Consider the following 22133-nt stretch of genomic DNA (forward strand, 5'->3'; position numbering starts at 1 on the left):
CGACAACCGAATTTAATAACCTTTTTGAAAACTGAAAAAAATATGGCGAACATTTCGGTGCCATTTAATGTTGAATCACAAAATAGAATAAATTCACATCGTAAATATTGTATGCGCATACTTTTTTGATCGATTTACTTCTTTCTATAACACTAAGCAAATCATCACAAAAACTTTTAAGTAGAGTTTCACTTGATCAAAAAATATTTTGGGTACAGAACAGAATCTTCGACTCTGTTTGCTTCAGCAATCGGCACAAAAAGATCGTGCTAATATAACACACAAATAATATTTATCAGAATGTCCATGTCTGGTTTCTGTCAAAAGCAAACATATGCAATATAGCCTAGGCAGCAAAAGCAGCAAACTTGCCGTGAAGCATGAGGCAATGTGCCTCTTTTCGAGACTTACTAAAGATAATTCTCGTGTTGGAACAAAATTCCGTTAAGATTCATTCAAGGCATTAGAAGGGATTCAATTACAGTTCTAAACAGTATTTTAAAAATTTTCTTTTTGTTCGTCATACCGAAAGGGGGGCGGTAAGAAAGGATATAATAGGAGGAAAATTAGTTGCTTGCGGTACATTCTACTCCATATTGTCACACATTTTTATTCATACGATGCAAACATTTTATAAATGTGCAAAATTACAATCGAAAATGTTTTGACCAAAAACCTCGAATTCCTTTCTGTAGTGTCCATAGTAAAATTGATTAATTAAATAAATTAAATAAAAATAGATGATAAGGGACGGGGACGAAAATAGTTAACCACCGCCTTTACAAAATAATCAGTTTAGTTTCGATAAACATAAAAACTCTTTTCCATAGGCGGCTTGATAGGGTTACAAGTTGTTACAATTTTGCGACTTATCTTATCTGGGGAAAGCTCGATATCGGATAAGCATCTTCTCGCGTGAGTGAGAGAATTACAATGCCTGGTTACAACCCATCATCAAACTTAATACATTTTTACGATCGTTCCGAGCTTTCTACCAGCAAAAACGACCTCCATGGGGGAATGCCAACTTTACATTTTTTCGGTACAAGTGGTATCCTGGCCAGTCGAGAGAACCGTGCGGACCTAGATGCGAGTAGCAGCAAGCCTTGCAATAGGAACGAAGGTCTCCACGTAGTCGATGGTATAAAGTAATTTTATAACCTAATAATTGATAAAGTAATCGTTTAACTTACCAGAGCTGGCGCTTCCGCTCGCTGTTGCAACAAACCACTAGTAGTTTCGCGTCTTTCTGTGAGCTGCGGACGCGCATTTTCTAGGTCTAATTCATTGGCTTCAGAAGTTCCTTTTTCGATCAATTTTATTCCAAGTATATAACATTCACCTTACCTTTCCTTCGTAAAATATTTTAGATTTCCATGCATTAGATCCGTTTCTCCCTCCTGCTCTATGATATTACAACCACCGAATTTCATCGATTCCACGCACCTGAAAAAGAACAACGAAAAGGTAAGCACCAAGTGGCTAAGCATTCGGATATCTGAACAGTAAAACCACAAACATACAGGAAATTTCAGGTTGAGTATAACTGGCGCAATGAAAAATTTATTATCATATAGGTATAGTTCCATCTCTCCTCGCACTAATATAGCATCCGAACATGATTACAGGTTGCATATCACGAACAACTTCTCTTCTGGCGTAGCTATCTTTTGTTATTTTTTATTGTTTCTATGTTCTTGTTTGTGTAATGCAATTGTCGTCTGCTGCGCCCGCCTACCACACCTTTCCTGGTACCAATAGAGGTTTCTTTTATGTTTTCTTGCACGATGAGGAAGAAAATACTACACAAAAATAACAGATTTACTTTCGTTTCTCGAATTTAAATATTGTTTTTTTTTTTCTTTCTGCTCAAATCGAAATAGTAACACGTACATAGTAGATATAATGAGGGGCTATACTTGATACCTCTGTTGCGACCGCTACTCTCGCGTTGACTTCGAAGTGTGTGTGTGTTGTTTTGACTTAATGCATAATTATGTGAGAGTTATTGAGTGTAATAATTTCAAGCATGATTTTTGAAAACACCGTAACTAACAAATGTAAACAAACTGAGATTATCACTCCCCCGCATTCTTCGCATCTTAATGTACATGCTGACAAACATTCGTTTCATTATTCGGTAATGCAGCTGAAAAATGCGCAATCGAAATAATGACGAACAAACAACTGATACGTCAACAGTGCATAAATACAGTTTCGTCATGTTAGTTACGTTAGGTTTGGTACTGCTGTGACACTTACGTTATTTTAATTTAATCGGTTTTTGTAACTAAATCATTAAAATATACTACAATCTTTCTACTAAAATGCTCAATATAGGTAATGTTTCTATAAGGGGAACAAGAGCACGCAGTTCCTTAATTCTAGCCAATATTTTAGAGAAAAAGAATGCAAGTAATGTTATTCTAAGCACCACTAATGCACTTTCAGCACATTTTTATTTTTGATTATCTAAATCTATCCTACAGTAGATCAAATCTAAATACTTGTGACAATGCGAGCAAAAATGACACTAAAATCGACTGATTGAAAAATGTCGAAAGTGCAAGAGTGATGCTCAGAATAACGTAACCTTTATTTGTCTTCAACACACTGCTCAAAAGTGACAAACTACAAATGTTGGTTGTCCTCATTGGCATACTGCCTCGGCGGAACAGTTCAGTCATAGAATTGATTAAAAAATGATAAGATTAGTCACTACAATTGACGAAACTGAAATAACGTAAGTGCAACAAAGATACCAAACCAACGAAAGTAAAACGACGAAACTGTGAGCGTGATACTAATAACATCGTAACTTTAATTTTTCTTCAATCCGCTCTTTTAAATGTCTTGATCGCGAATGTTCGTTCCATTCAATGGAAAGGCGTCTTTAGTGAGCATTTTGGATGAATAATTGGTGTAAAAATCGGTATGGTTTTTAAATAACATTTAAAACAAAATTTCCAAAATGTCATCGCCATTTTCTCTGTTTGGGTCAAGTGCGAGTTTCGCTGTTTTCAAAAATCATGCTTGATTTGTTATAATTGGTTTGTCTCGTTTGTTTTTTTGTTTGTTTGTCTGTTCTGTTATGTGGTTTTCGTTTGAGGCGAAACTGAGTCAGTTCCTAACCCCAACTGCTGTCAAAATGTATGAACTGACAGCGGTTGGGGTTAGAACCTGACTCAGTTTCAGGTTCAAGCGAAATCGCCATTAGAATCCTACAACTCTGCTGGGAATCACTGTTTGATTAGTTTTTATCAGTTTGATTTCTGTCTGCTTATCTCACTGAATAGGTATCTGCGTTACTTGTTGGTTTTTTTTTCTTGTTATTATATTTTAAGAAATTCTCAAATCTGACTGCAAAATTACTCTAAGCTTAAACATAGTTAAAGTTATGTTTTGCTTCAGTTTGTCGCGGTCAGCATCGCAATCCGAGTAACGGGTTGTATGTGTCGTTTGTTGATTGATGCAGTTATACTTATTGTGGTTTGTTGATTTTTTTGTGGTAGATTTCAAAGGATAAGGATACTTTTTAATAATGGCGTCAACACTTACAGCATACCTGCAAGAAGAGTTACCGCGCTCAATTTATTGGTTTCGTTTAAAAAAAAACATAGGAACGAGCAAATGAAACAATGAAACATATAATACGCAATTTAAAAACCATTCAATTCACAAAATCAAACTGAATAGAAAACAACTACACTCTAGGAGGAAAGCAGTACAATTACCATTGGTTTGGTTTCGCATCTAAAGCTGATTAAAATCCGGGTTGAATTTAGCGGCCTATTCAAACGCGTCCAGGTATGGAATATTGTTGCGTAGTAATTTTAAAAGGAGCATTTTATTAAACAGTAACAAATAGGAAGATTGAAATTTTATTTTCTAAGAAATTCCAATCATCCACCGGATATCTTACACGCACACATAGGATGTTGATAAATCTCAAGCGCCATGTAGACATTTAATTACCTGGCGTGTACACCGGTTGATTGCCGGTGTTTAGGCCTGTGCTCTCATTGGCCCCCGTGAATGGATTGGTCGGATTCGCTGATGGTGGTGGCATCGCGTACACCGGCATTCCGGCACCCTGCGCCTGACCAGCCATTGGTTGTGATGTCACCGGGGCTCCTCCTGTACCACCGCCGTTGTCCTCCAGATCAGCCAAATCCTCCTGAAATCAGTGTAGATGGAGTTCGGTTAGTTGGGTGGCTTGTTTGCTTTAGGTAGTCTATTGTTAATTCGAAAGACGGACACTTGGACAATCGGTAAAACCGTCGATACTGAAATTGGTCGTACATATTAAAATTTAACTATAAGTACCTACATATCAATAATTTTAATAAGGTAATCCTTTCTACAAATAATAAGTAGGGGAACCCGGGCCTATGAAGACAGTGGGGGTAACTCGGACCCCCTCGATTTCTCAGAAAATGGCAAGACTTTCTGACTATCATACATATTCGTGGAACCGCTATTCTGAAACATTATTTTTGAGAGCTGAATTTGATTCTTTGTTCTTTGTAGAAAGGAGATACAACTAGGGGCAGATCACTCTAGTAATGTATAACAAATTTGCATCAAATTAGAAAAAATGCTTTTAATTTTCATTTTTGCATGAACTTTGCACTCCTTCGCAGAAAAGTTTGTTTAACAAACGTACTACGCTGATTCACTTTGTTCGACCTTTTGAATGTACGGCTAATTTTTTGTAGGGTTTTGACGTCTTACACGCAACAAAATATATTGCACCCAACGCAAAATACCCGTACCCGATTTTCAATAAATAAATTTAACACTTATTTGATTCGAAGAATTAGGGGAGTTCGGGGCTAGTTGGCGGTATTTTCATTTTTTATCTCTTTGATTAGATTGTGCACGATTGGAAAATATAATCATTGACGCAATAGATTTAAAATCACTGTAAATGACACAAACTCCACAAAATTAAGGAAATACGCTTATTACGTTCGCAAACTGTCACCCATGAATTCGACAAAATAAAGTGAAATTCAACATATGAAAACATATTTTACATAATTTGAGGTAAAAAATGAGAGACAAATACAAACGAAGAAAAAGTAACTCCGCCAACTTACACCTTCCGCGAACAGGGCCCAGGCTCTCCTATTATTAATTTATCTTACGATATAAATGTTTACACGTGAACGAAACCACAAATACCACAGTTCCAATTTCCTCTCGGCGACAACACCTGACCAGGAAACTGCCACTAACCACAATGTAGTTAGTGAGATGCGAGGGAATCTTTTTCTGAAACTAATCAGGGGGTGTAATTGAGCTTATATGAGACTTCTTTTAGTAAATTTTCGATAAGATCGATTCTTACAAATATCATCTAAACAAACATCAATTTTATTCTAAACACGTTCAACTTCTGTCCGTCACGATTAGTTTGTAATTTATTTAATCAAGTGATCTTGCAATTGAAAAAGGAACAATTTATCTGCCTATTTTTGATTAATTGGAATAATCTCGAGAACATTCCCATTTAATTGAACTAATTAATAAATTTTGTAGTAACGCCAAACTTTTTTGTCAATAAAGCCATCAAATCTACAATTTTTGATGTTTAGTGGTCGCATCACTGCCAAGAAAATTTAAGCAATAATTTTAATCAATTCATTAAATGCCGTATTTGGTTACTACAAAGTATCGATTTTTTGGATACCATACGTATCTAATTATCCCCCAAAATGCAAAACGTCCTTTGGAATGCTTGAATATTGTGCTCAGCGCCGAAAACAATTTGTTTGCTTGGGGATTTATAGTTATAACGCCCCACATACAGTGGTGGCCCTTTAATTAGCACACCGCATCTTAAAAGTATTATCCCCTTAATCATTCGCACGCCTCCTCTCAAAACTCAACTTTATTATAGCATTCGTGATGCACGCGTTTTTGCCGTCCATATGTATTGGTTTTTCCCCTCAGAAAGCGATTGACAGCTGCAGAATCGACGCCATTGTTAGTTTTGCTCTAAATAGTGTGGTCGCCTAATTATCACACTCAAAAAGTTTCTTCTAAAACACAGTCCCAAATCGAGGTAAATGTTCTTAATTTCTTCGAAACGTTTAAGAATAGGTTGTATTTTGTTTTCGCAATTAAAAATTGGCACTTTTCGAGAACAGGCAGTCAATATGGGCCGAAATGCGTCATGTACCCCTGAACTCAGGGAAATCATCATGCGATTAAAAAATAAAGGGAAATCTCCTACTGAGATTGCAGATCTTCTCGGTCGCTCTAGGAAACTAGTGTGCAACGCGATTCAACATGGTCAGCAACATCGAACTGTTGCAAAAATAAATAGAAAGCCTTGTCCAAGAAAAACGACTATGGCGGAAGATCGTATAATCTCGCGCCTCGCGAAGGATAATCCATTTGTCACTTCTGCGGAAATTCGGAAAATGATCGCTAAAGATTATGACATCGAGGTTAGCAGTCGGACAATTAGAAAAAGGCTGAATGAGAGCGGGTTGCGAGGATGTGTAGCTCAGCACAAACCATTGGTCTCTAAAAAAATTTGAAAGCTCGACTTCACTTCTCTAAAACGTTCAAAAACAAGCCGGTAACATTTTGGAGGAACGTATTATGGAGTGATGAGTCAAAGTTTAATAGATTTGGATCCGACGGAAAGTGTCACGTGTGGTGCCCACCTATGCAACAGCTCAACCCTAAATATACAGTTAAAACTGGGAAGCATGGTGGTGGCAGTATAATGGTATGGGCTGCATTTTCTTGGCATGGAGTAGGACCAATTGCAAAGATTGATGGTAGGATGGATCAACATCTCTACAAAAGCATTCTTGTGAAGCATATGGAACCTTTTGCAGAGGAAAATTTACCATTGCGATGGACATTCATGCACGACAACGATCCAAAGCATACTTCCAGACTTGTGAAGCAATGGCTTTTGGATCAAAAGATTGATGTTTTACCTTGACCAGCACAAAGTCCTGATCTCAACCCGATTGAGAATTTGTGGAACGACGTTGAAAAGTATATTAAAGCAAAAAAACCTAAAAATTTGACGGAACTGGGATGCTGCCCAAGAAGGATGGTACAGTATTCCTATCCAAAGGTGTCAACGACTTGTGGAAAGTCTACCCCAGCGATTAGAAGCAGTTCTTGCACAGAAAGGTTTCCCTACTAAGTATTGATGGTATCTGATTCATTTTGATAACTTTTTGATTAATTTTCTTTTTTAAATGTAACATGTGCTAATTATACGGCCAAGTAAAAAATGCATTCCGTAACAAATATTAACCAAAAATACAAAAAATAAATCAAAAACTATAAAACAACTACTACCTTCCATGATATTTTCGCTACATTTCATAAATTGTATGAAGTTTATTAAATATATACCGGGATTAGAGCGTTTGTAGGTTATTTTAGAAGAGACGGGTCCTTGTGCTAATTAAAGGGCCACCACTGTATGTAGGTTGCTGTCAAACACTATATGTTGGTTTAGGGTTGCCAGGAGGCTGAAAAAAATTTACAACATTAATACCACAGACTAACAGACATAACACTCAAAAACAAAGCTTCGCCCGCTTTAACGGTAATTTTAAATACATTTGTAGTTGGGACTGTGGCCACATTTGAAATTATGGCGCCACTGACATATGAACAAGTATATGGGGGATAGACCACTAGTGAAAAATTGTTCCCAAACCTGAGGGGTGACCACCAGTGAATGTTTGGGACTGTGAATAAAAGGTGGAGCTAGTGTTCTGGGAAAATTGTCGAATCGATGTTTTTTGAGGGAATTTCTTCATAGTGTTATGTCTGTTAGTCTGTGTTAATACTTCAAAAAATGCTCTAGAAACTTCACAAAAATGTTTCCCTGTTTAATATTACACAAAATTTAGATGATGAACTTGCAGTTCAAAAGCTATGGATAGTCCCGTTCATTCGATACACGCTGACCTATAGGACGAATGTATATCAAAATGGGAATATTCCTATGCTTGTTTTAATGATCTTTTTGATATTGGCGGAAAAAAGTCATCCGAGCATTCAAAAACATTTATACGGTTAAATGCGAAATGTTTCGAAAAAAACCCGACCCGACCCGTAGCCGAGATAAATATTTTTTAATGTATCCGACACGACCCGTACCCCGTGATAACAAAACCCGAATTAACCGATTTTCCGATTCCTACGGGTACGGGTTCGGGTCGTACCCGCCCATCTCTAGTCTGTTCAAATACGGCAATTTTGACCTGAGCGACAACTGCGCGACTTTCTGTTTGGACTTGCGGGTATGATTTCGCAAGTGTTTTGTGCGTCGCCCCATGCGGTAACAAATTAGTCGTAGTCACGACAAACACCGATGAGAAGGGACAACGGTAACTATTTTGGCCAGTTTGTCATAAAACCACTTGGATGTCTTTCGGCATGAGTCAATCTTGCCGGTGACATTAAAACAAATAACCAAACAGATCAAGACGGTTACAGGTGTGCACATTTTTTTCTGTGTGTGAGTGCGGTTGTCATTTTTCTTTGATGAAGCCGAAAAAACAAGAGGATATGAAGAAGAAAAGCACAAACAAATGACGTAGTGGGCCTTTCTGTTGCCATAAGTTTTCTTTCGGTTCGGTCATAGTTAATTTAATCGGTTTTTTCGAAGTAAAAAGTGTCCCTAAGTGTTCTAATAGGCAGATCCGAGGTGAAGGTCGGATTTTTCTCACTTTTCATCGTGCGCCAAAGAATCAGGATGCTCGTTCGTTCACTTCAAGGGCCCCGGCCGCCATGCTTAATTTTGCAAGTATTAAACTAATACACTCAAAAGTGTTTTGACATTTGTGTTCCCACCTTTCTCCCATCTTGCAAACAGATGGGATAGTATCAGAGATGCCAGGTACTTTTTTCAAATGTCTGCAATAATAATTTTAAAAGTCTGGGAAGAACAAAAAATGTCAGGAAAGCTAGTGTAACCAAAAGCCTTTATATTCAAAAATCTGTAAATATCTGCAACCAAACTAAAAAATCTGCAAATATCTGCAACCAAACTAAAAAATCTGCAAATATCTGCATCATCGAAAAAATCTGCAGCTTAAATCAAGTCAGCGAATTTGCAGACTTGTCTGCAAATCTGGTATCTCTGGATGGGACCTCACTGGTTTCTTGAAGGGCCACTGCAGCTGAGAGGGAAGCTTGCTGATCAGCAGCTCAGTCCTGCCTTATTCTTTTCAACTAATGTGCACCGGAGAGCACAGCAAGAGCAAGAGTGGGAATGAATTAAAAACCCCATGACATTGGTGATTTCTGGCCGGTATCCATGCTACTCCTGTTCTGCTGCCGTTGCTATCGGGAAAGGGTAAACGAATGATGAAAAATTCAAAGAGACCATGTCTTGTAATCGTTGCAGTCCACAAAAAGGCGGGACTAACAAGGAAATGAAATGCAAGCTGCATGGATCGAAGCAAGTAGAATTAGGTAACTAATTTTGAAATTCCGCAACATTGAACACGCTGCTACAGAACAATCAAACATTGAACGAACTTTTCAAATGTCCTAGTATAGGTTATAGATCTACTCAAATGCAACACAAAACCACGTTTGGCCAGTTTAATATACCAAATAAAGTTTTGGGACTTTCTACAGTAAAAAATTAGCTGTGCTGTCCTTTTTCACTCGATTTTAGATTTTTTGACATTTCTGCAAAGAAGCAGAATAGACCTTTCGAACAGTATGATATATGCTGTTCCGTATGAAACAATCTGTAATTTGAAATTGCCAATTTTTTTAGGTTTCTTCACGAAATCGCAGATCGACTGAAAAATGACAGAGACGCTAATTTTTTGGTACCGAAAATCCCAAAAAATTGTTTTTTTGCTATAAATCAAGGTTTTGAGGGTATACATTTTCCAAACAATTTTTTATGTTGCATTTGATGCGCTCTACAACCAATACTAGGTCTCTTGAAAAGTTTAAAATCACTGTAGAACCGTGTAATGCATTTCTGAAAATCAATTTTTCTTTATTTGTGTAAGTTATACATACTTACAAATTTATAAGAAAATTCGTGAAGATCTTTCTGACTGATTAGTGCAAACATTATGTAGGGTGATGAGCCTATTTGCGCCATGTTTCTATTATCATCCTACCCATTTAAAGCTGTTGGTTAGAGCAGTGTTTGCCATCTTTGTTCAACGCATTGAGTCAAATGGTAGCGGAACAATAGGGGCACTTTATTCGAGTTTTCATTGTGCTCAAATACGAGAATACAGTCAATAAATTTTCTTTAGGACCTTATAATACCGTTTACCCGGTCGAAAGCCGCAATTTAATCGATATTCACCAAAGTTCACGTACTTGGGTATATTTCTTGTTCCACGAAATACAGTTTGATGCTAAATTAAGAACATTTGAAGTTATTCGCCAAAGTGAGCTCAGTTTTAGTGCTGGAGTTGGTAATCTCAGAAAAATCATAAATGATAAATTTAAGGTTCTACAGTGAAAGCTTTCAAAACGAAAAATCTACTCGAATAACACCCCGAATACGTTGATTGAAGTTTGAGTGAACTGTCGCAAAAAACTGCTTTTTTAGTTTTCAAAGATGCCTGCTTTTTGAGACCTTCTCAGTTGAACCTCAAACAACAAACAGTACGAGTTCAAGGCCAAAGCCAAAAGTTACAATCCTTGCATAAGCATCTCAATTCCAAGTGGTAAAAAGTTTCATGAATTCCCAATAAACAACCAGCACCTTAAGCGACAAAGCAAAGAGCTAAAGAAACTAATACACAATAATAACCCGTAAACGCCTAATGCAAACAAGAGCATCCGACCTAGCTACAGCAATGATGACTTACTTGCAGATTTGTTTTGAAATGGAAAAAAATCGTGGCAAAATTAGTTGAACACAACCATTTGTATAACTTCAACCTAAAACTAACTGAAAGTATTAGTGTTGCTGTGCATTACATCAACTTTAAGAAATACATTTTTTTAACATTTTTTTCCAAACTTGAATGATAAAAAAGTTACATTATACGGCGAGATCCGGGAAAGTTGCTGAAACAGCATTACAAAACTAGATTCCAGCTATCCGAAAAACATAAGAACTCTTCCGATCTTGTCCGATCCACAAATTCCAAGCTATTTGAAAATATTGAAATTTTTAGTAATTTGAGGTACACTGAAATGCTGTAGGGCCAAATACTATGTTTTTCAAAATGTATCTCTATGAAAATATGCACAAGTGTCCCTTTTCTTCCCCCTTTTCCACTAATAAGCTGATTGTGCAACTGGAAAAACAAATGTATTCACAAAGATCACCTCGAAATTACTAGTATTCGAAAGGGTTTAGAAAATCGACCTCTGCACTGGTAGGTGGATAGATGCCAAATTATTCCAAAAACTTGTTATTGTCTATTTTTTTGTTCATTTTAAGGCATAATAATAGCAAAAGCAACAACAAATAATTTTGGCCAGGATTCGACCCCAAGTACTCTTCTGTGCGTTGGTCGCCGGTTCATGAGTTGATTGGTCGATATCTAGTCCAGATAGTGGGCCGATGGAAAATAACTAGAACTAGAAGAAGAATGTTTTGATTTGGCGATAAGTTACCCGAGCAAACGAAAATCCTATGGTCATGGTCATGGTCCAATTTCATCCCCACTGCGTGGTGTTTTGAAAGTATTATAAATGGGATCAACCCACGAAAACAACTTCACCATGGTCCGGTAGATCCCATATAACAACTATATTTTGGCTTATTTATGGGTTATAGAGAACATCTTATGGCGTTTTGATGGTTTTGAAACTTAGCACGAGCCATATTTATGGCCTTTACAAGGGGCTATATGGTGTCTGACTCCATGAGAATTTACTCGGGACCAAGACTTATTTTACTATGGCAGCAGTAACGCGGAAATAGATCGAAAAATTCTACAAGGAACTATTCATAAATTACGTAACGCTTTTAACGTAACGAATTGTAACATGTTGTGACACATGGGTAGAGGAAGGCGTCAAATTTGAACAATTTTAGCGTTACGTAATTTATGAATGGTCTCCAAGTGGAATACCGGGAATGAAAATCCGTGAAAAAAATTCTGCTCCACTGGGTGGATTCGAACCTAGGATCCTCCGGCGCTTACGTTTGTTGAGGCATTCCTATTTGTATACTTTCGAATTCAGAGTTTTATTGTACACAAAAAAGTGGTTTTCTTGCCACAGGAATAGTCCCTCTTTTGTTTTGCGAACTTATCTGTGAGAGCTTGAATCTACCAAGATCCATACCGTTAGCAGGAACCTTGTAGAATTTGAGTCCCACGATTTGTTTGAAACTGGCATTCGCATCATCGATGCAGGCCCGTAGCCAGGATTTTGTTTCGGGAGGGGCTTAAAAAAATTTGCATAAAGCTTTTAATTCTGACAATTTGATATAGTCACTAGAAACTAAATTAAATTTTGAAAAGTTCATAATGAAATCAATTCCAAATCAAAGACAATCCTAAAAATATGTTCATTGTCACAAGAAAGGTTATAGTACTTACTCTCGTTACAACAAAGTATATTCTAGAGTTCACAGTATTTATGCGCTAACCGAATATGACAATGCTTGACGGTGCTGGAAAACACTAGGTGTTCCAAGCTACACCTTTAAAAGGCGTAGAAGATGCTAAACCGAAATAAGTAGAAACATATCCATAAAATGTTCGAACGAAGAGAATGTCGAAATTCGTACAAAATCTTCTGATTTAGTAAGCGATTTGTAGATGCGCAGAGACGGTTCAACTTCTATTTTCTTTGTCTGGTGTTCTGCGAGTATTACCAGTTCCAAGGCATCATGCTAACACAATTTTTTGATATATTCTATTTAAATGAAACTATTTTCAAGACTAGCCTTGGTCGGGTAGATTAGAACCCCAGTTAGGAAGGATTTTTGGTAATCAATAGGATCAAAATATAAATTTAAATGATTAAATCAACTGAAGGAAACTGCCCACAATTTAATTGATTAAAGAAAATTGTCTACAAATCGAATGAAAACACTGATTACTAATATCTTCTAATTTTCCTTCAAATCGCCAGTCGCCGTGCATGTGTCGTTCACCGTGCAGTTTCAAAATCACGAAATTTAAAGAACTAGCTCCCTAAATCCATCGGAGAGATCCAGATCCCAAATCCTTTCGTTTCATCGTTTTATTGAAACATTCCAACTAAAGTTGAATCAAAATTTTAAATACACCGTAAGTTGATCATATAACGTGCACTGGTGGTGCAAACAAATGTCCTCAACTACTTATTCTCGTTTTGTTGGTAATAGTTTTATATTATTTCTAAATTGTGACGTATTTAGATAGGTATTTTTACGGTGACTATGAGGGCGGTTTTCATTTTGATAAAAAAAAACAGGATTTGAAGTCACGTCAAATCCACCTAAACGCACGGTAACTGGCGACTTGACGGTACGTGAAATTTGTTAAATGTATTACCAAAAGAACTAGAAGGTCTACCTTCTGATGTCGCAAAAAGCAGAAGCAAAAAAAATTTCTACGCTATAGCAGGCTACAGGCACCAGTGAATCAAGCTAGCTATTGTTCTATATCAGTGCACATACAAATTGTATCGTTGCCCCCGGCTGCGGAGTAAAATGAGTTTGCCAAATGAAGCAAAAGTGCCTGTGCTATGGGATAACACGAACAGTTAAGGAAGTGGAACAATTAGTTAAAGTGAAAATGGAGCTTAATCTCGCTGAAGTTACCTACATTCAGCTACATCACGTAAAAACTGTGTTTTGATCACGTTTAGAAGCTTAGCACAGGCCGAAAACTTTATTGCAAAGAACAACATGCAACACGAGGTCGAATTTAATAACACCAGAATCAAGATCCCCGTGCATATGGAAAACGACATGGTGGACGTGCGTATCCATGATTTGGCCCCGCGCACGAAGGAGGATTTCATCAAACAAATCATGTCGCAATATGGAGAAGTAGAATCTATTACGAATGACACCTGGAGAAATTTTTTCTCCGGCATTCCCAATGGCGTTCGTATTGTGAGAATGCGAGTGACTAAACCAATACCTTCTTACATGACTATCGAATGCAAATCACCGAAGGATGGCGTGACCTATAAGCAAACAACGCTAATTACATATCCCGGGCAGACCCCAACATGCCAATTCTGTAACTATACAGCCTACTACGGAAAAACATGCGCCGAAGCAACTAGTCAAAACTCATCTACTACAGCCAACTCTAACAAGCAGCCACCGATACCTTCAGATAAACCTAAAACAACGATCCAATTACCCAATAATGCAGGTACAACGACCACGACAACCGCTCCCAAACCAACAACTAGCATCGCCAATAAAGAAGCAAATACCGATGAAGACGGATATACAACAGCGACCCATAAGAACAAGAAACAAATAAGAACCTCTGATCGTGAACAGGAAGAAAGCAGTACCGATGACGACATGGACGGGAACGATAACGCGAGAGAAGGCAGACTGAATGACCACCAAGCGGCCTCACCGCCAAGGAAAAAGATCTCAACACGCAGCAGCAAACTGCGTCAACAAGATCTGGCAGACCGACATTCTTAGAATTTTTTTTATTTTTACTTATTGTAAAAAAAATTAAAAGACCCATGGATCAGTTGTGCTAACGCATTGAGCCGTTTCAAATAAAATTTTAGATTGAAAAAAAAGAAATATTATAAATATGAACAAGCTCAATAATTTCAGCATCTCTTTATTCCGACATATGGACGGGTATACATCGCACTTACTTCACCTCTGTCGAAGAGTAACGTAGGTGTAAGGCCAACTTTCTTTGATGATTTCTGTTGTTCTGTAGTTGAGTGCCCAGAAAATATAGAACAGCTGCTCTTGGGTCGATTTCAATTTATTTATTATTTTTTCTCTCTTTTTCTTCGTGATCTCTACTCATCTCTCTCATTTTATTCCATAACTAACACAAATAAAACGAAAACATGAAATCGAAACATTAATCCCAATTTATTGACTGTAGACTCAACTAGTTACAACATTTTAGTCGCTCTCCGTGATAGGCTACTGATGTTTGTTCACTGTATCGTCACGTCGTTTTTAGACTTACATGGACATTAATTGGAAACCATCGAAAGAGACGGAAATGCTGCTGCTTACAACATTAAGTTTATTATGATTGATTGACTAATATGTGGTTTAGCATCTATTGACATCCGTTGAAAAGTAAGGATAAAATCACAACAGATAGTCCTACCGCTACTATGTACGTTTCTGTATGTGAACAACATTAGTAATATACGACGGTATACAATTCTTGGGTTGATGAACACCTCAGAAAAACCGCTGTTTTACCACTTTTTGGCTTGTTTATTTTTTGGCATTTTTCTTGCTTATTGTTCGATTGTATAAAATATCACTACTTTGCGGACTAATAATGTTTAAATACGGACCGCATTCTCCGCATAAAATGAAATTGAGTGTCAACAGAAATACTATTGCATTAAAATGACGCGAAAACAAAAACTGTCTTCTCGACTATATTGTCATCAACTAACGGAAATGTTTTGGTCTAGCACGCTTGAGTGAGATGCCTGATGTTTCTACTAAGCGTACAGTGCACTAACCTATTACAGAAATTCAATCTGCTTATGCTTTAACTAACTTTATTCTGGCTAATATATAACATAATATCTGAGTTTTGTTAGACACAACCACTAGCGATAAAGTTCTCATTTTGGGACAGTTTTTGAGCTCACTTTTCTATAAAACTTCTGCAATTTTATTATATATTTCGTTTATTTTATTCGGTTCAATGCATTAGCTAAATGAAGCCTTGTGTCTTCAATATATTTCCATGATGTGAACAATGAAAGTGATAAAACGTAAATGGTTGTCCTACAGATCTCGTGCGAACAACTAGCGATTGCATGTGGAGAACTATTTACTAGGCTGAGAAATATTTTTCCTAACCAACAGTGTCGCGGTGGTGTTCATTTCTATCTCGTACACTTCCTTATCATCATAGTGGTTACTGCAATGTCCATGTTCGCGAATTTCTGACGGGTCACGAGTGTCGACTTCCTCAATGATGGTGCCGACCGTTGATTTTGAGATACTAGACGCAGTTTTTGCCGTCAATATTATCCGAACAGCAGCCAAAATTTGGCAAATGTTTGTTTTTCAGGAAATGGTTTTGGAGACTATGTATATGCAAAGATATAATGTGTAAAATAATACTATCGCATTCAGTTTTTACGTGCAGGGTCAGGTTGGAGGAAATATGTCTGTTCACCTAGATTTTCACCACAAAAACACCATTTAATATACTTCCTAGATGTGTCCTTTATAATGAATACCATTTTTTCCAAATGTGACAGGAATCTTTTAATAGCCACGGTGCAAGTAAGTGGTATCAGATCTTGTAGCCGAGCATTGATTTTCTCATCGTCCATATATATGAGGATCAACCACATGTTACAAGTTGTTATGCAAAATGACTGGTTTCGCCTGGGCTAATTTGTTAAATGGCATCAGCACTGAACGCCTGACATGGTTAAACTCGTTAAAGGCGATGTTCGTAAGCATAACCTCCATAATCACCTTCAGCAAATATTTCACATCATTAATGTTGCTCCAGCCAAATACGGAGGCTATTGACTTCAGGTCTTTTCGCATAAGATCGATCTTATGCGAAAAGACCTGAAGTCAATAGCCTCCGTATTTGGCTGGAGCACTACTTCTTGCTTCTGCGACTCAATCATTCGACAGATCCCCACAGCAAGAATTAAAGTAACAGTTTCGTTTGTCTTCCGACGAGTCACACAATATGAAGGGAACTGTTTTATCACACTCAGCATACTGAGTAGATATCCTGACCGCTGTCTTCGGTGGTTCGAAATAGCAATCTTCCTCACAATTCTCACATTAATTTGTTGAAACCAAACAAGATACAATTTTTTTAAGAGTCACCGAAAAACATGTTGTTTCTTAAATTTATTTTTGAAAATTTTCGGGGGGGGCTTTAGCCCCCTAGCCCCCCCTCTGGCTACGTGCCTGCATCGATGAAAGCGTTTTGATAAAATAATTCTGGTGATTAATCCACAAAGAAATAATTAGGGCCAATTGATTCTTCAAATAATTTTAGTTAGATTCTTGGCATCGTTAGCATATTTGCAAAGAACTTTGAAGACGTAAAAACATTGGGCCTTTTTTGTTCTGTACATTGAGATATAAAATGATATTTACGAACTTTTCATTAATCAATTTGGTTTCAAAGTAACCTTTTTATTGTAAGCTTCAGAGTATCACACCATGGCACAGTGGGACGAGCCCGGACTTAAGTCCATATATGAATGTTATGCGATATTCTCGCTAGTATTTTTCTCCTATCAGCTGAGCCATCAGAGACATTTTTGCGAGATTTTAAGTGATTTGAACGTAAAATGAATTTTTGGCAGCTTTTTTAAGGGTATATTTCAGATGTTTTTTGCATAATTTGACCATAGGAACTACATCCAATTATTTTCGTTTTTCAAAGAAATGGTTGATTTTATGCATTGCATTACTTCACCAAAATTATCCGTGTGATAAAATTACATCATAAAATAGCCAAAAATAAGTCACTAGTTGGTTTAGTTAGTGTTTAGATAACTGTTTGTCATAAATTTTTATTGAATTCGAACTTCTAATGCGATAACAACAACGACGCCCGTGAATGCCCGCGATCACACTATACTCATTCGAAAGCTTTTAATTTTCTCTTTAAAATGAGTATATGCTAGTTTTGCGAAAACTTGCGATAAGCATTCAAAATTTTAACAAACTGTGGATGGAGACGCATGGTTATTACTGATATTGAATTTGAATAATCACTTTATAGCTAGCATAATGACACGAATACATGCACAACTGTCAAATAGTATTGAGAGCATGATTAACAAGGGTTCTACTAGTGATCAAGAGTAATGAGCCGAGTGGGAAGTATGTTTCTTAAATGGTAGAAGCATTAAGAATGTTTGAAAATCAGTAAAAATTTTCAACCATCTGAAATAGGTTATAAAATGTTTCTGGAACTATTTCTTGCTAACTTGCGCAATAACTGTCAAATAGAGTGAATACAGTTGAGCTCTAGTCGTTTGGTAAGAGTATTTTGATCCGAATTTGTATAGCACTGATATAGCTTAAGGGTATGCGAATGGTATGGCATCCAAATAAAATATCACCATTTTCAAACGAACCTTGTACACGAAAAAAGGATTTTGGATTTATTTTCATTTAAGATATGAAATAAGCAATCTAAGTAACTTAAAACACACATACGAAAAAAAATCGTTGACCATCTTGTTGATTAGTGAACGCAATAAAACATTCCACTAAGACGCTCAAAATGTTTGTTTTGAAAATGATGCAAAATGTAGCTCTCATATCAAGTAACCCACCAATGAATTAAATGTTCCAAAATTAATCGAACACATCTTATTTGATCCGTAAAAACAAAATAGTCATTTCTGAAGCCCCATAATGAGATGTCCATTAATTCGTTTCAATATGGAAAATAAATTCCAACATAACTATTGAAAAAAATCATTATTAAAGACAAAATATTTACTTTTGAGCCACTCTAATAAGTAATAAAATTTCTATTTTTACACAAAAACTTCTTTAAACAAATATTTGAACCTTCACAACAAAATAATTTTTTGAGCCACCCTAACGTAGAATGAATTTTTTTTGCATGTGTTAATATCAAAAACTATTTAGCACACGACAATTAATATACACAAATTTTAAGAACGATTTCGAAAAAAAATATTTTTGAGACACCCTAATGATTAGTAAACGCTTATTTTCGAAATGTTTTAATATCAAAAACGAATTCAGCGTACCAAAATTTCATAAAATCGTCCTGTTTGAACCGATACGGCAAAGTTTGGACTTTAGTCCACCTTTTGTTCTAAGTCGTGCCACTGTGCATGGACAAAATGTGTTTGCATTATTCTAAACAAGTTAAACAGTATTATTAAAAAAAAAACTTCTTTAAAGGGTTTATACGCAAATAGCCTAATATATCTCCTTGAATGGATAGAGGATTGATTCCCGCCACAAAATTCTATGTAATAGCATGCTCAATAAATTTGTTGAATACACCAAGTCTTTAACTGAAGCTGTTTGAAAAGTTAATTCTCCATCATTACTACTAGGAGGATTTATCACCAAAATTATTGTATCAAAATATGAGCTGTTTTAAACTGAAAAACTTTGTCTAAGATATTAAGGCATCAAAATTCAAAAGTGCATAACGAGGATTTGCATAAACAATCTAACTCCGCTTTTTTAAATCAGTACTCACATATACACCTTAAATAGCCACAAAAACACTAAAAAGAAACATAAATAAAGTTTTGTATGTTTCTTTATATAAGTCATATTAATAGAACAACGATAGACATTTTGTCTTCGATTAAGTTGACAGCAAAAATATGTTCTACAACTATGTTGAAGACATCATCCCACTATATTTGCTAGAATAAAAGCTTAAGAAAATGTCTCACTTCTAAAGGGTTTAATCATTAAATAAACAGCATAAAAACTGAAACAGACTGAAACGTTCATTACCTACTCAAATCCATACATATAAAAGTTTTGAAATTAATAATGTATGGCATGATTTCGGCAAAAAACACTGCCATCTTTATTCAACGCATTCACCTCATTAGCAGGAATAACATTGAGGCACTATACTTTGTTTTTCCAAAAATTATCTAGACTGTCTTTTGAAAAGCGTCAAACTTTTTTTTACAACATTTTCACAAAATTAGTCAAATTTTTAAAAAAAAATATTGAAAAAAATGCATCGACTCCTACACTGAAAAATCTATTTTAAAAATTTAAGTCGATTTACAAAAAAACCATCTTTGACTTGGAAGAATTTTTGTTCCAAGATAGGGTAATTATGTTCCCTACCTATCGTCAAAAATTTAAGTGAAAGTGCCCTCAAGGAAAAAAGTTATTTGAAAAAAACTTTGCCTTGTCCTGTGTTTTTTTTCCAGTGAATTTTTATCGTAAACTAAACCAATGAAAGTCATAATCATCTTAGAATCCGATTTCCCAACGGACAGTCTTGATCATTTTGTGTAGGCAAAGTGGATTTTTGTGACAAAGTTCACATGTTCAGAAAGTCCCATTAAAATCTGAGAGGGTTAATTCGTTGTTTCAAAAGTACACAGCTTCTCAGTATCAACGGTTCAACCAAAACCAAATTAGCACCAGACTCTCTAGACACTACCAAATGCCATCCCTTAAAAGCTGTTAAAAGTCAACACAAAACACAACAATAGAAAAGTAAGCATCTCAATGTACACCTTTTTAGCAAAATCACAATCCCAAAACATAAATATTCAAGCAACTGAAAATTAATCGTACCGGCATCCGTTGAATTTGTTGGGTCATCGCCTTGCAACTGTCAGTTTGTTACCTCCACGGAACTAAATCGCCCCAAGAGGAACATTGAATCACTTAACAAAAAGCACACAATGTCTGTCCCAGTAGCAAATTTATTAAATATCTATAATAGTGTGGTCACTAAAGTATAAAGTCAAGAAAGTATACATAGTTTACTACCGATATTAGGTCCTACTGACACTAACTAATTAGTAACTAGTTAAACAATAAGGAATAATGATTTTTGCTTTATTCTCGCTTCGAAATACATTTGCCTTACGCGGAATCAATCAGAGGGGGGTTTGAATCGTAGGTCTAGTTTATAAGTATACTTTCAGGCTGAGAATTTCGAAAAGAGACACTAATGCTTTGTTTTATTAAGGTTAGTTCGTTCTTACTACTCCCGCATAACCGTTATCACCTACGCCACACTATATCGGATGGTTATATTCAAATAGTTTCATAGGTATATTTTTTTCTGTGTCTTCTTTATTGTATTCCCAGCAAATGGATCGAAAATATAAACTTTTGCTTTCGTTTGGTTATTTTGGTTCTGTCTAATACTTGTGTTATAATCAAACCGTTTCGGTCTAAGAAAAAAGAAAAAAAAAGAAAATAATAACGAGTTAGCCAATTAAAACTGAATGAAATGAACGAGATAAATGATAGAAATGAATAAACCACAGAGAACAGACGTCCATCTCGAGTGATGTGTACAATTAAATGGTAAATTTAAATATTCTATTGAGTTTGACTGACTTGACAGCTAACCACGTAGAGATTTCAAAATGGTCGTCATAGTTAGTTTGGGAAGCACTGGAATGGCGGCACTAGTGTTTTACCGGGCATTCGTTCAAATGTGGACACAAGTATTATATTCTTGTTTGTTCGAATATGGCAATCTGCTATCTGTGGACAAATGATCAGTGTAATGGGCCGAATCTGCTGTTTCAACAATAAAGGTACAACTGTTATTTGAATTGGTTAAAGTTCGCGTTTTGTGTCACAGTCATTGGAAAATATATGGAACGTGCAAAACAAAACTAAAACAAAACCGTAATTGTAATTGTTCAAACAGCCTCCAAAACTAATGAAAAACAATTTACGTAAATAGTGAAAGATGTGAAATCTCCGACTGAATGATATCGGTATGGTATGCATGGGAATATTTGTCTATCACAGGTCTAATGTAAAAGTTCAATCGTGGATGATGTGACGGGAAAATGGATAAATGCATTAGTGAAGGAAGATGGACGTCGTGTAGGAGACGAAACGTTGGTTCAAATAATAATAGGAAAGTCAGAGGAAAGTAAAAGAAATAAAAACCAATACATACTCTTCGCGTGGGCTGTTCTGTAACTGTTGGTCCTTCACCTGCGTTGCTACTACTGGCAGCATCTCTCTAAATAAATACATGTAAGAAAAAAATGCAGAAAAAACAAGTGATAGAAACAGAGCAATGGAAATGTTTTAGTTTGGTAGCTTCGGTTGAGGGGGTATTGTGCAGTGCGGGGGTGATTGAGGACCATGGCATGATAGGGTACGGACGGTCAACCGATAATATTAATTCAACAGTTTCGGGCGACGATTGTCTAGTTGTAATGCAGCGATATGACAACTAAAAGTGCTATGAGTGATGAGACGGGGAAACATGTTCGTAAGTGGTATTATGGCAGTTTCTGTTAACAAC

The 22133-nt window shown here is 36.3% G+C and overlaps 1 protein-coding gene across 4 annotated transcripts in view; it reads right to left on the minus strand.

The window, feature by feature from the left end:
• Nucleotides 1-1347: 1347 nt before the first annotated feature.
• LOC131689591 (dnaJ homolog subfamily C member 5 homolog) overlaps nucleotides 1348-22133 on the minus strand; it is a 54778-nt gene continuing 33992 nt past the window's right edge. Inside the window, exons 5-8 of one of the 4 annotated variants that reach the window (XM_058974790.1) lie at nucleotides 21780-21845; nucleotides 3976-4177; nucleotides 3735-3789; nucleotides 1530-3565 (exon numbers count right to left, since the gene is read on the minus strand). In XM_058974790.1, the coding sequence (XP_058830773.1) occupies nucleotides 3782-3789; nucleotides 3976-4177; nucleotides 21780-21845 (276 nt within the window). In that variant the 3' untranslated portion in view covers nucleotides 1530-3565; nucleotides 3735-3781. Of the gene's footprint in view, nucleotides 1447-1529; nucleotides 3566-3734; nucleotides 3790-3975; nucleotides 4178-21779; nucleotides 21846-22133 lie in introns of those variants that run through there. The other 3 variants (XM_058974788.1, XM_058974789.1, XM_058974791.1) reach the window with 3 other exon arrangements.

This window comes from Topomyia yanbarensis, chromosome 3 (assembly GCF_030247195.1).
Source record: "Topomyia yanbarensis strain Yona2022 chromosome 3, ASM3024719v1, whole genome shotgun sequence".
In the NCBI taxonomy this organism is placed as follows: domain Eukaryota; kingdom Metazoa; phylum Arthropoda; class Insecta; order Diptera; family Culicidae; genus Topomyia; species Topomyia yanbarensis.